This window comes from Triturus cristatus, chromosome 10 (genome assembly GCF_964204655.1).
Source record: "Triturus cristatus chromosome 10, aTriCri1.1, whole genome shotgun sequence".
Classification (NCBI taxonomy): domain Eukaryota; kingdom Metazoa; phylum Chordata; class Amphibia; order Caudata; family Salamandridae; genus Triturus; species Triturus cristatus.
The window spans coordinates 570,801,445-570,815,504 of NC_140593.1; the positions used below are offsets into that span (position 1 = coordinate 570,801,445).

General features: G+C 44.0%; 1 protein-coding gene across 3 annotated transcripts in view; it reads left to right on the forward strand.

Annotated features, from left to right (window-relative positions):
• The window catches only part of ABCC1 (ATP binding cassette subfamily C member 1 (ABCC1 blood group)), a 1,390,768-nt gene that overhangs the window by 252,345 nt on the left and 1,124,363 nt on the right, over positions 1-14,060 (forward strand). For all 3 annotated transcript variants that reach the window (XM_085632083.1, XM_085632084.1, XM_085632085.1), the window contains exon 7: positions 8,592-8,723. In XM_085632083.1, the coding sequence (XP_085488209.1) occupies positions 8,592-8,723 (132 nt within the window). The remainder of the gene's footprint in view (positions 1-8,591; positions 8,724-14,060) is intronic.

Here is a 14,060-nt window from a genome sequence, read left to right on the forward strand (position 1 = left end):
ATCCCCTTTCTGTCACACTTCCCAGAGAACCATTTGTCCATACTCCAAGGAGAAGTTCAAGCTTTCTTGACCAAGGGATCTATAGAAAGGATGCCGGCATCAAAGATCTTGACTGGTTGCTATTCCCATGATTTTTTTCTCTCCCCAGGGGGCTAGATGGTGGCATGGGTTTTGCAGAAAGCTAATTTTCACATCCCTGTACGGGTGTCCTATAGATGCAATCTGTTTTTAGGTAAGCAGTGAGCATGTTCAGTTCTCATAGCTCCTTTTTTGCTTTACCAGTGCACCTCGGGTGTTCCCAAAGGTAGGTGTTTGTGGTGGTCGCTGCCTATCTGAGCTCGCTGGTAATGCTAATATTCCCATACCTCACCAACTGGCTAATGAAAGCGGACTCCCCCAAACAGTTGCCGATGATTGCCGATGTCATTGGTATTATCCATCAATGTGCTATAGTTAAAACTGACCCCTTCACAGCAGCTTCCCTTCATTGAGCCGTCCTTGACACCGTGCTGTTCTGAGCCTTTGCTTCACCTCAGTGAGTCCAGCACAATCTGGCCTTGATCTTGATGTTTCAACTTTTTGAACTGGGTCTCTCAGAACAATTCCGCTGCTTCATGGCCTTATGCATCCTGTTACTGGACCACACCAGGTGACACATATGGACTGTTCTGTAGGATCTGAAGTCTCTAAGCTCGGCGTTGAGGGGCTCTTTCAGATTCCATCCAGGTATCGGAGGAGACTGCGTAAGACCTGCAGGTGGCTGCTAGACCACAGCTGGACCTGTGGCAGACACCTCTACCGACTTGACCCAGAACCTAACAGTCATGACTGATGCATCATTGCTGTGCTAGGGATGGTAATTGGGAGTGGTGACAATCCAAGTACTCCGGTCTCCAGCGGAAGCTTGCTTTCCCATCAACCTTTTGGAGTTGCAGGCGATGCGATTTGCACCAAAAGCTTTCCTCTCAGCAATCAAGAGGGAAATGGTGCAGGTTCTTACAGACAGCAACATTGCAGTGAGGCACTGCACCAAACCAGGGGGAGTGGGGTTGTGTGTTCTGTGCAAGGGGCCCTCAGTCTCTGGTAGTTGCTGAATGGTCGGGGCATCTCAGTGGGGTATCTCCCTGGTCACACGGTACTTGGTAGGATTTTTCAATATCAGTGGGGACAAACTTAGGCAACGTTGCCTAATGGATCCCAAATAGTGGCTACATTCTGAGGTGACACAGGTCTTTCCTAAGAATGTGGTGCACCCTGCGTCAAACTTTCAGTTACAGCAGAGTAAATGCAGTGTCCGAACTATTGCGTGTTTGTGTTCCCAAAGCATTTCTCGCTTAGAGAGGTTTTTCGCTTAATTGGAGCTCGGGACTCCTGTATGTTTTCCTGCTATTACCTGTAGTTCTCAAGAGGGTCAGAAAAGGCTGGACGAAGAGTGTGGTACTCTGAACAACTGACCATGAACATTCGGTCTCTGCTCTTGCTGCCAAATCGGGAGGACACGTCACAGCAACAGGCCAGGGTCCTGCACCTGGACAGCCTACACCTCCATGTGTGATGATTAAGCTGCAACAGTTGACTCACAATCATCCTCCACAGTAGTTGGTATGGACTGGGAGAAGCTTTGTGGGTAAATACCCAGTGGGCACGAGGGTTGGGAATATTGATCTTTTCCTGAAAGTGTGTGGGTGTAGAATTTCCAGGTGTTTGAAAATAACTAATTTAAACTGAATCGACATTTAGGTATTCGTGGAAAGCCATGGAAAACTACTCATTTGGGAAATAACATGACGTGCTTTACAAAAATAAAAAAAATAGGCTTACAGCTGCATTTTGAGCCATTCGGAGTTGGTTTATTTGGTATGTAGTCCTGCGGCAAGCATGGCTTTCTCGTTGCCCTGCGTGAGTTGACTGGTGGGGAAGAGGAGTTACAGGTTTTTACAATAATGTTGATTCATTGCACTGATAAGTTGGGAGTTTCTTGTTACCTCGAGGCTTTGAATTGTCTTCCTTGGTTGGGGGCAGATGCTTGCTATCAGTGTTACCCGGATGTGGATGCTCATACACTATGACATTTGAGTATTTGAGCTTGTCTGGTTTAGTTTACAGTAGTCTCTTACCAACCAGAGCTTTACCTGGTTTAGGCTTGGATGCTGGTTTGGGGAGGCAGGAATCGGAGGTAGCTGTAGATCATCTGCATAGTTATAGAAGAGTAGGCCCTAGTAGGCCCTGTGGCTGGATCAGTGTAATTAGTGGTGACACAAATGCACTCAAGTGGAGCTGCAGGGGTGAGCCTTGTGGGACAATGCAGTAGGCCTGGGCGGTGTACTCCGCTCCGTTCGTCCGCTTGTACCATACGTTGGAGAAGCGGGGCAGGTTGAAAACAGGGCTCTGTATTTGCCAATATAACAAGCATTGAAGATGCAATAGGTCTCGCCTTATATTAAGTTAAAGCCATTTGCTTTGCTGTAAAATACCATTAGCAAAGCAAATGGCTTTAACTTGATCAAAGGCGAGACCTTGGTGGCTCTAAGCGCGGGTGGCTCTGTCTGTGGGTAACTCTGTGTGGGTGGCTCTATTTGTGTGTGGGTGGCTCTATTTGTGTGTGGGTGGCTCTATTTGTGTGTGGGTGGCTCTATTTGTGTGTGGGTGGCTCTATTTGTGTGTGGGTGGCTCTATTTGTGTGTGGGTGGCTCTATTTGTGTGTGGGTGGCTCTATTTGTGTGTGGGTGGCTCTATTTGTGTGTGTGTGGGTGGCTCTATTTGTGTGTGTGTGGGTGGCTCTATTTGTGTGTGTGTGGGTGGCTCTATTTGTGTGTGTGTGGGTGGCTCTATTTGTGTGTGTGTGGGTGGCTCTATTTGTGTGTGTGTGGGTGGCTCTATTTGTGTGTGTGTGGGTGGCTCTATTTGTGTGTGTGTGGGTGGCTCTATTTGTGTGTGTGTGTGGCTTTGTGTGTGGGTGGCTTTGTGTGTGGGTGGCTTTGTGTGTGGGTGGCTTTGTGTGTGGGTGGCTTTGTGTGTGGGTGGCTCTGTGTGGGTGCAAATGCAATAGGTCTCGCATTTGAGAGATTAAGCTATTGACATTGTAAATAACAATGCCGTTTATTTAAATGTTTTAAAAACATGAACATAAACAAAAATGTCATGAGCAATGCCAATAGCTCTAACTTTAACAATGCCAAGACCATTGCATTGTAAATGCTTGTTGCATCTTTTACTGGGGGCGGGAGACAGTGTCTCCTAATTAGTCGCCTCAGCACTTTTTTGTTATCATTCGGCTTTGTCAAAGGCAGCCCAGTGTTTATTTTTGCATCACGCTTTCACTTAAAGTGAAAGCGCGATGCAATTGTAAATAAGTGGCTGCCTTTGCCAAAGCCCAGAGCTTGTTTAACAATGCTGTACAATAAACACAAGAATACAATGGGAGAACTAATGGGTTTGCAGCAGGAAGACTGGAACTTTCCCGGATTACATGAGCCCCACCAGAATAAACCCTGATCCATTAGTGCAATCTTGTGCGCTCACCACCTCCCCGCACTACGACCTCTCCTCCGCTCCAACGAGGCTGCAGGTATCAATCGGTACGGAATAAAGGGCGAGCTAGTTTCTTACAATGGCGTGTGACATTTCGAAACATCTGGGACTACAAACTTCACAATGCACTTCGCCTGACTAAGTACAGACAGCCTTAACGAAAGCTTTCGTTTAGCCCACCTGTAAAAAAAAAAAACAGTATCGATTTTCTTAATGTCATCATTACATTACATTTTTCAACCGAGAAGGCATTTTATTATACTGTATAAAGCGCATGCGTTCTTGGTATGCGTTTTGCTGCTTTATAAAGCGCAGACTTGACAAGGCGCTTTGCGTTGGTGTCCATCTATTCTTGGTTTCACGTACACAAAGCGTGGCTTTGAGACAGACATTTAAATTATTTTCTTCTACCAAGTAAAGCCCGTACGTAGTTAGTGTGTTTTGCAGCTTTCAAGTGCAAACTTAGACCGAGAGCATTAAAGTGCTTTACACATAAGGCGGAGGTTTAACACTTGAGGGTATGTTCTTCTGTTTTTGTGGTGGGTGGGGGGAGGGGGGGGGGTGTGAGGAGAATTAAGTGATTTGCCCAGAATCACAGGAAGTTGACCCGGTGCTGGGATTTGACCTTCCTGTGCTGCGGGGACATGAAGGTATGATTTCATGTGGGGTGTGCGGTGTGGAGTGCATTGGTGCTGGCAGGTTGTGTTTGTGCTGTATAAAGCTGCAGAAAAGGTATCCATTACGTTGTTTAGATGAGACCTTGCTGTACAGGCACAGAGTACCATTCCCCCACAATAGACTGCAGAATTGTAGGAATCCTGTACTTTCCGAAGTTGGACTGCAGCCTCCTTCAAGTAAATTAATCTCACTTATAGGACTGAAACTTGCCCGAAGTGCGTCATCCGCTCTCGCAGACGATAGTAGTGTATTCTAGCACTAGTTTGCAGCTTCTGGCTTACACGTTGAGTGAAAGAGCGACAGTTTGCTGCATGGCTAAATACCTAAGTCCCAAAGGTGAAACCGATTGTATTGCATTGCAAATGCTCTACAATTTGTTCTTTGGGATTTATGTGCACCTTTTAGTAGCTGCGAATTTGCAATGTATTTGTAACGCTTAGCTGACTCAATTATTGTGTGCCTTTTGAATAGCGTTAATGGCCTCAGTGATTTGTTATATCAATTAAATAGCGATATGTAGCCCCTGTGCACTCCCAGGGTATGTTCATACAAATATTTTACTGTATTCTCAATCTGTATATGTCCTACGGGGGTTAAAATGAAAATACGTGCAAGCACAACCATACAGTTTGAGCATCATTTTAGGGTTACTAGTTAAAGGAAAATGCTCCTCTATGATGCTCATAGACACGTCCTGCCTTGTTTACAAAGGCAACAGGTTGCATAGCAAAGGCTTTGTAGGTCGAAATAAACTACAGTGTTGTCTTCTAGTGTGACTTGCCATCTGTTTCGCATGTTTTCCCTTAAACATGATATCAAGTGTATTGGGTTCTGTGCCGATTCCCAGTGGAATAAGTTTGACAGCCCCGTCTCCATCCATCGGTAGGTAGATGATTCAGTGGTCTTTTGCATTGCACTTTTATCTGAATTGGTATCCAGTTATTTTACTGGGCAATTGTGTTGAGGGTATCTCGAAAGGAAGTACTCTTGAAAGCCTCAATGCAAGTTTCTTATTTTCCTTTCACCTTGTTGGTGTTGTGTTCTTCAGTGGCCCAAAAGCATCGAAGGAATAGCCCGAATGATGGTAGAGCATCGGGCCGTTGTCACAGAGGTTTGAAAAGTCTGTACTTTTGGAAGTTCACTGTATCTGTCGATGCCCTCCATGCACTGTAGGTGGAAGCCTATTGTGGAATATATCAAAAACTCAAAGTGGGCCTTGCTTCCACCCATTACTTACCATTGGTTGCCTCTCTCATTTGTTACTTTTTTTCTTAATTGATAACTTTCCTTGTCCATCTTCTGTTTAGCCCGCTTCTTCTTAGGTTAGTCCCTCTCCTAGAAACTATATTGCGTCATCATGCCTTTTTTCTTTTTTGCCGATACTATACAGCATTGGCAAAGAAACTATGGCATAGAGAATAAAGAGTCTAGAAGGCAAGACCTGTTGGCTTTGCCAGTGCTTATTGCGAAAGCTCCCTTCTTATTAAAAGATGTAATATAGTTTATAACCTTGTTATTGTTTTAAACCGTCATTATAATTGTTTATTTTATAATTGTATTATTTGTATGGCTGAAAAACTTAGTTTGTTACTATTTGAACATTGCATATGTGCAAGCTGATGAGTCATAAATAAGTGACGCTGCAAGCTGCACTTATTGGATCTGTGCAGGTTTCGTTTCACTAGTGAGCAACATCCCAAAGGGGAACTAATCCAGAGGAGCTGGAGAACCGATGCATTAAAAAAACAAAAAAAAAAAACATTGAAGATGCAATGGGTCTCGCCTTTGATTGAGTTGAAGCCATTTGCTTCGCTAATGGTATTGTATGGCAAAGCAAGTGGCCTTGGCTTGGTAGAGGGTGAGACCTCTTGCATTTTTAATGCTTGTTATACATATAATTGGAATCAGTCATTACGAGATGTGTAACTATAGTAGTTGCACTGAACCCAGTCATGTTTGGTATCGAACATTTTGGAATCCTACCCCAACCCAGTGTTGGAAGTATGAGCCCATGTACTGGGGAGGCTCCCTTGGGGTACCCCCCTGTACTCCCTTTCAGGGTCTGAGAACAAGCCAGTGCTGCTGCCGACCACTGACACGATTCTGCCCTACTGCTGCTGTGCCAAGCTCGAGCAGGGGATGGTAGATCAATAGAATTCCTATTGCAGGGAGGAGTGACCACCTTCCAGAAAGGACTTTGTGTATTGGTTTGGGATGAGGGCACTTGCCAGCACCACCAGACTGCTTTGAAGGGCACATTTGGTGCCCTCCTTGCATACTGTAGTTTGAGCAAGTTCAGGGAGCCCATGGCTCCCGCTTTGGCGTGAAACTGGACAAAGGACATGTAAGTATTCTCTCCTCTGTCCAGCCCCTCTTCTGTTCCAATCCTTCCCTTTGGGTATTTAAGGACTTATTTGTAGGTGGGTCCTCAGATTCGTCGTGGGACAAGACTCAAAACTGAAATCACGTTACTCTTCGATCTTTCTGGACACTTGTTCTTTCATTGACTCTGCCTGGAACAGAGACTGCACCTCGGAACTAGGCTTGCAGTTGTCCAAGTCGTCTGTCTGTCTATGCTTCCTCCAGGTTATTTGACAGACCTGTGGGCATCAAGAACCCCTTGTAATCTCCCTTGGAGTGAAGGACTCCCCTCCATTAGCAGGACTACAACAAAGCTGGCGGATATGCTGCTCCTGTCGTCCTATGGACTTCCTGAGGTTCAGCAACAAAGTTGGTTGTTGTGCAACCCCTGTGCACTGTGTCGACTTTCCGTTGCCAAGACTTGTTGGCTCTGCATTCCAGAGATCTTCAGGCTACAAGAATCTCCAGCATCTCTTCCTTCCAAGTTCAGCGTCCCCACTGCATCCTCTGCACTGTGGGCCCTTCTTGGTGCGCTGCGCGAGGTCCTCTTGAGACTCGCTTTCCTTTGGGTCCTCCTGAGGGTCCTCTCCTGCTTCAGTGGTCTCCCCTGCTTGCTCAGGGCCTGCTCTGATGCTCCTGCAGTTGGTGAGTCCCTTGGACCTTGCTGGTCTGAAAATTGGCCCTTTGTTCTCCATGACAATTGGGGCTATCAAGGCTTCTTGGTGCATCCGCCGGACACTGACCACCTAGTCACCGAAATCCGACGTTGGACAGCTTGTGCACTGCTCCTGGTCTTACTCTGCGTCGCCTGGTCCTCGCAGCTGCAGCAACAAGTTCACTGTAAACACTTCTGAACAGTCTGAAATCGGTGGGCATTGCTCTTCCGTGCCTCCTGGTCACAGCTGAGTGGCATAGACCCTGTCCCCTCTGCTTGCAGGTTCATCACTTTCAGAATCCACCCATGGATTCCATCGGACGTCTTCTCCAGAGGCACTTTTCTCAGTCTTCCATTCTAGTCTACGGAGTTTCTGATGTCTCTTCAGCCCTATGTACCTGGCTTCCCTGCTGTAGGTAACCTGGTTCCAGGGGCATCCACTGGTGAGGTGGCTTTCCAACCTTCGGACCGCCAAGGGAGTTATTCAGGGTCCTTTGAGAAGGGTCCTTCTGCAAAATTGCAACCGTGACTTCTCCATTGACTTTCATTGGGCACACTGCTTTGTTCCAACTCTGCACACAGCCTCTGTGGGGTTCCTGGGTACTTACCTTGGGTGGTTCCTTGTGTCCCTGTCTCCTCTGGGTCTTCTGGTCCAAGTCCCATCCTCCTTTGCAGTTCACATTCCACTGTAACATATGGTTTTGTCGCCCCTAGCAAACCGCTGTATTTTATGCTCCTTACCTTATTGCATTTGATGTGTTTTTGTGTACTGTGTTGATATCACTGGATGGGAGATATACCAATGTGTTAGTAAGTGTTGTAATAAATAGAAGTACTTTTACATAAACACTGTGGTTCTTTTTCGTTTACCCTACACTGTATGATTACATCTGGTAAAATAAGCTGTTTACTAGATCAGCCTAAAGGTTGCTCTCCACGGCTACCACTTTGAGGGCTTTCTATGGTCATCAATGACCACTAAAATTACCCTAAGAGTAGCCTGGATTAGTAGAAGGTGCATCACTTAAGTAGGTGTGCACCATATACTAAGTCAGCCTCCTACACGTGGTTTTTCAGTTATTCTTCTGATCTCAAGATCCCCATTGTACTTTTTTTTTATTTAAAGATTCAACATTGCTTCTATCTAAAGACATTTCCATCTGGATTTGAAGAAAGAGAACATGGATTACAAGTAATGACATGTCTTATGTTGGCCATGCACTTGATTCAGTCTCTATAGTGAAGGAAGGAATGCATCTTATTGCATTGTTGCACAATGCTTTTGCTCATGTATTGTTTATTTAAATAAAATAAACACTGTAGTGTTTCATTGCTTTAACTTTCTATGCTTCATATTTTGTCACAGATTAATGATTTTGGGATATAAACGACCATTGGAAGCCAAAGATTTGTGGTCATTAAATAAAGAAGACACGTCTGCTGAAGTTGTTCCAGTGTTGACCAATAACTGGGCAAAGGAGTATGTAAGAGCTAAAAAGTAAGCATTGAAAACCAAATTAGTTAAAAAATGAAAGGTTCCGTTTTTTGTCAGTAAACATTTTTTTACTTTTCAACCTAATTTTACTAATGATATACTGTATTTTAATACATTTTGACTTAGTAGTTTTTCTGCTTGGGCTATGTTTTGTGCACAAAGCTATTCATCGGAAAGGACCTGTGTATCTTCTAAATAAATCGTTGTTACCATCTCATATGCCTTCTGCGTTCTCGGGACACAAACTGATTACACTTCTAAATTCTAGCGGTCTCTATCAGGAGGAAAATATTTTTCCATTCATGCGGGTTATCTATGAAACCATCTTGTGTGCAAGGCTTATAATGTTAGAGGGTGTTTTTGCAACAAATATCAACTGACACTGAATGTTATCTAAAATAACAAGGTACACTCTGAATAAAGTGCCACACCTGACCCTATCCCTCCTTCTCAAACAAGCAACTAACAAATGTCAGACACATCGTTAATCAAGAATAAAAACAAGCAATATAACAAGTCTTAAATTATGGCAATTTAAAGAGTGTAAGAGAGGGAGAAATTGAAAATCAAAATGCAATGAGGCAGTATAACCTTATCTAATGCTAAATCAATAAATCGGTCACCTATCTGGAGCCACCTCATTGTGGAATACACTGAGGTGATCAATGAGCTGGTCAGTGGACAGTCCTTTTACAGTTTTAATGAGGAACTGGTGACTGCAGAGTCAAAATATTAGCAGGTGTTTAACCGTAGGAGAGAACAAAAGCTGGACATTTTATCAAAAACTATTGCGTCACTTGGAAGTCAAGAAAGCAGAACATACAGAAAGATACAGTTTATCGAAAGGTAATAGTTTATTTTGAGCCATGTTGCTGTCTTACTTTCCAAAGCTAGCAAAATATTGGGTGAGAAGTTGCGGAAAGTTGTGGTAGCCCCTACTGTTCTGAGCCCCAGAGTTCCCCAATATAGGCCTAGGTAGCTGCACAACCTTTTAAATTTGTCCTACCTTGCTTTACATAACGCCTCTGGCGCTGACCTTTTACTTGATTATGTGCTTAATAAATGTTGTGTGGTTTTCTTAGAAGACTAGCCTAATTTATTATGCATGAGGATTCTTAATATCATATCTTAATCCCATGCCTGCAGGATTATCATCTTCTGTATAATGACTCTGTACAAAAGTTACCGCTATCGTTCTCTTTGGACGACAGGCCTACAGTACCATTACAAATCTAGGTGGAACCCCTGAGGGTACCTTTCGGATATAAAAGAAGAAAATCTAAACTGGGCAACCAAAGGAGAAGCTTTCATGCTGAGACAAGACGCTGAAGTCTCTGCACGCAGAAACTCCAGCACGCAGTGGTCTGGCATCCCTTGTGGGGTGTCCGACTCAAGACCAAGACAGGGTCCTTCGTTCTCTCTCATCAGGCAATGGGTTTTGCTCTTTCCTTGGGGATTATTGGCTTTAAACCCACATACACTTAGGTACACCTAGATAGGGTGGCATCTTAGGAGTATGCTTGATTAAGCTGGCTTGTCTTTCACTCACAGGACTATGATTACCGTGCACAGGACAAGATTAACCCCTTCCTAGACAACCAGCAGGCCTGTTACACACCACATGCTATTCCATATCAATAATATGGAAAATGCTTCTTCAGTTTGTTAGGAGCAAGGTTCACTCTACTCAGTATCCCTCTTTCTCTCATCTCTCCCTTCTCACTTGCTCCCTTCCATATTCGCCGCATGTGCATATCTGGCCTTGGTGCTCCGGCTGCTCTTGCCCATTTCTGACTCCTTCTTGGAAACTCCAGACTGTATTTGTGGCTCTCTATTTCTCCCCATTGCCTCCTCCACCTTGCGTGTGAGATACCCAGAGCACGCAGACCCAGGGCCCCATGCAGCGAGCGGGCAGGGGATGCCCCCCCAACTTCGGGCACTTGAGGTGGCCGATAGCCAGCAGTGGCAGTAGAACCTTTTTCCACTACACCGACAATTGCAGCAGTAACCGCCTTTCTCTGCTGTAATGGAGTTTCTGTACCTTGCCTAGTGCAGGAGACAAGATTCCCATGTTTGCTCTTCATGTGTCCTCATGCTCCCCCATACGATTATAATACCTTCATCAGGTTCATCCCAATTATTTTCAGGGAGAAAAATGAAAGCATGCTCAGACCAGGCTCACATTCCCCTACCTGCCCAAAAAAAGTAACATAATGGGGAGCCATGGCCAATGACCAATAGGATAAGGGAGTCACGGGTCAAAAAAGTTTGGGAACCACTGCTGTATAGATTTGTAAGAACTACAAAACACCACCTCTACTCTTCGCCAATCTTGTTCTTCTAAATGACAGATGTTTTCTTTTTCTCTTCAGAATCTTGATTTACAGAAAGATGTGCACGCAGAGAACAGTGGCTCTGGGACTTTACCAGAAAGGCCGTGACCTGAAGTTAGTGGCCTTTACAGGAGAGATACATCTAAGGTTACGGAAGGGCATGAGGCCCACTGCCTCTGTAGACACTTAAGGCAGTGTGTACAATTTAGCATAACCCTGTCTTATGGGCTGGGGGGGGGGGGGGGCATTTGATACTCACAAGCTTCAGATGTGGATAGAATAGGCCTGGGCACTATATGGTGAAACTAGACTCTGCTTCAGTTCTATTAAGGATCTCTTACCGTTTCGGAAAGGCCTGAAGACCTAGTTTTTCACTCTGTTTCCCTTTATGTAGTTTACTTTGAGACACCTTTTTAGGTAATTGTTGTGCTTTAGGAAAAATGAAAAATAAAAAAATAAATATGCAAGTAGTAAGTTTCAGGAACATTATGTTGGTCCAGAACTAGGTTTAGTGACAAGCTAATGTTGGCTACAGATTATAGATTTACTAAATGCAAGTAAATTAACCTATACTTCCCCAGTTCACTATGATTATCCTACCTGTAGCCCATACAGTAATTAAATAAAAGTTCCTTGCAATGAATTGTAAAACCTCCTCAATGCCTACATTTCTGCAATCAATGATTACATAACCCGATATTTTTCAGGAAACACCCACCAAATTTAGGTTTCTATATTCTTGAAAATCTACAAGTCTGCTCCTCACTTAGTGACTTTATACACATTAAAACCTTTAATGAATATGGAAACATGCTAGCCCTTAACAAATCATTCCACCCCACTAGAAACCGTTCCAAGCAGCTACATATCGGTCAGCAACACATGCAGTTCAAAAATCCCTATATGGTACCCAGCCCTCACTAGCAACCACAGGCCAACAGAACTCCTTTGATATGTTTGAGGTCTAACCCCAAGCTCACCTCAACACACACCCACCTCATCCAACTAGCATTGCGTTGTTTCCATGGTTACAGACTCTGAATAGTCCCTATGCTCTTCCCATTCGAACCCATTAGCTATTGTGGCGATCTCTACTACTCTTATTGTGGTAACACATCTTTATCTATCATCATTAAGTTAAAACACTTGTAGCACAAGAAACCGGAGACTGTGCCATCTAGTGTTGGATTGTCACAAGGTTTGCGTTTCCAGAAGAAAACTAGGTTGCTAAACTCTTGTGCCTCCATGGTGACAAAACTCTAAATTGTCCTTTGATCTGTCCTACTGGACTTGATAGTTGTACGATACAACACTTAAATCCAAATTGCGTTGCTAATCAACTTCCTTAATCTATTGACGGACAGTAGTGATGAAACAAATAAAAAACAATTCTCCTATGAGCTTGTTTCTAGTTCTAAGTTGGAGCAGATTTGAGTTCCTGAGGTGTGCCCAGCATTAAAAAAAGAAACCTGAATCCTTTGCTAGACATGTAAAGGCAGAAGAAACGTTTTGTGCACATTTCTGAAGTATGACTCTTTCTGGCAGATAAACAGGAGCCTGGCCATATATACATGTGTGTAGACTGAAGCCATTGTTGAATTTAATACAAGTGCTTCTTGAGCACCAACACAGTTCTTTAAGGACTGAAGACATTTTCTCCATAGGCTTTTTTTGTTACCAGTTACTTGTTTTGGTTTAAATCCTTGCCGTTTTCAACTGGATTGATGGTTTATAGTTACATGCACATCAAGGGTTGAATCTGGATTAACATCTTGTTTTAGCTAATGTTTATTTTCTGATGGACACATTTACATGGAGATTTCTCATCTGTAGAACAACACCAGGCATCTGACTGGATCTGGAAACGTCAAAGCAACAAGGTCACCAGTAGAGTGCACTGGACTTGGTCGGTGCAGGAAGTGACTTCGGATGATGCCAGTGAGGCCATTTATAATACAGGCCCTGGCGTACTGACATTAGTTCCCTTTTTCTCCTCATTCGCGGATCCAGAGCTTCACCTCTGAGGGGAATTTTACCTCACCAAATTTCTTAAATTAACCTGCATTTGCAATGCAATAGGTCTCTCATTTATCAGAGTTTGAGCTATTGGTATTGCAAATGACCATTCCTTTTTATTTGTGTTTTTAAAACAGATAAATAAAAGGCATTGTCATTTACAATGCCAGTAACTAAAACTCTCGCAAATGCAAGACCTATTGCATTGCAAATGCATGCTATAAAAATAAGTGTTGGGAGAGAGCGTGTCTTGCATGCAACAGCATGCAGGACACCGCTATTTGAGAAAATAGTGCTCGTAGGCTGTAATTAAAGCCTACCGAGCAACAACACACGTAACAGAGTCGCCATGGGAGGTTACAAAATAAGACTAGGTGGCACTAAGGATGAACTACTAAGCCTTTTGACCAATGGACAGTCAGTTTACAGTGGACAATGACACAAGCCAATAAAAAATGGCACTCTCCTACACTTAGTATGAACCCAAAGGCCATTAAGAAGCGGAAGGCCACAACTGTTTATGGCTCTGCATTCTGGGCCTCTGATGAATACAGGCCCCAGCTAGGCCCGCAGGACACAAGGGTTCGCTCTCCTGCAAATGGAATCTACAAGGAAGTTGGCACGGAAACTGCAAAGTACAAAGACAAAGTTTATTAACCCTTAAGGGTGGTCCTACAATCCATACAACACCCTTCAGTATTGCATAGAGTAGCACAAAGGACTTGCGTACACGGTCCCCTTTTATACACAACAGAGGGGCTCATAAGTGGGTGGATACAACATGAGGCAAAGAATACACTCCTTGAGCCCGCGAAAACATGGTCAAGCAAGGACTAACTGATAACAGATGTGGTCAAGCCTGGGTATGCGCCAGACGGACAAAGGAGCTATTTATAGACTGTTACTAGGCAGATTGCAAGAGCAACTAACACGAAGATAGGACTCTTCTCGTGTTGAGCACGTGGAGACATGACAATACAAAAATGGAGTC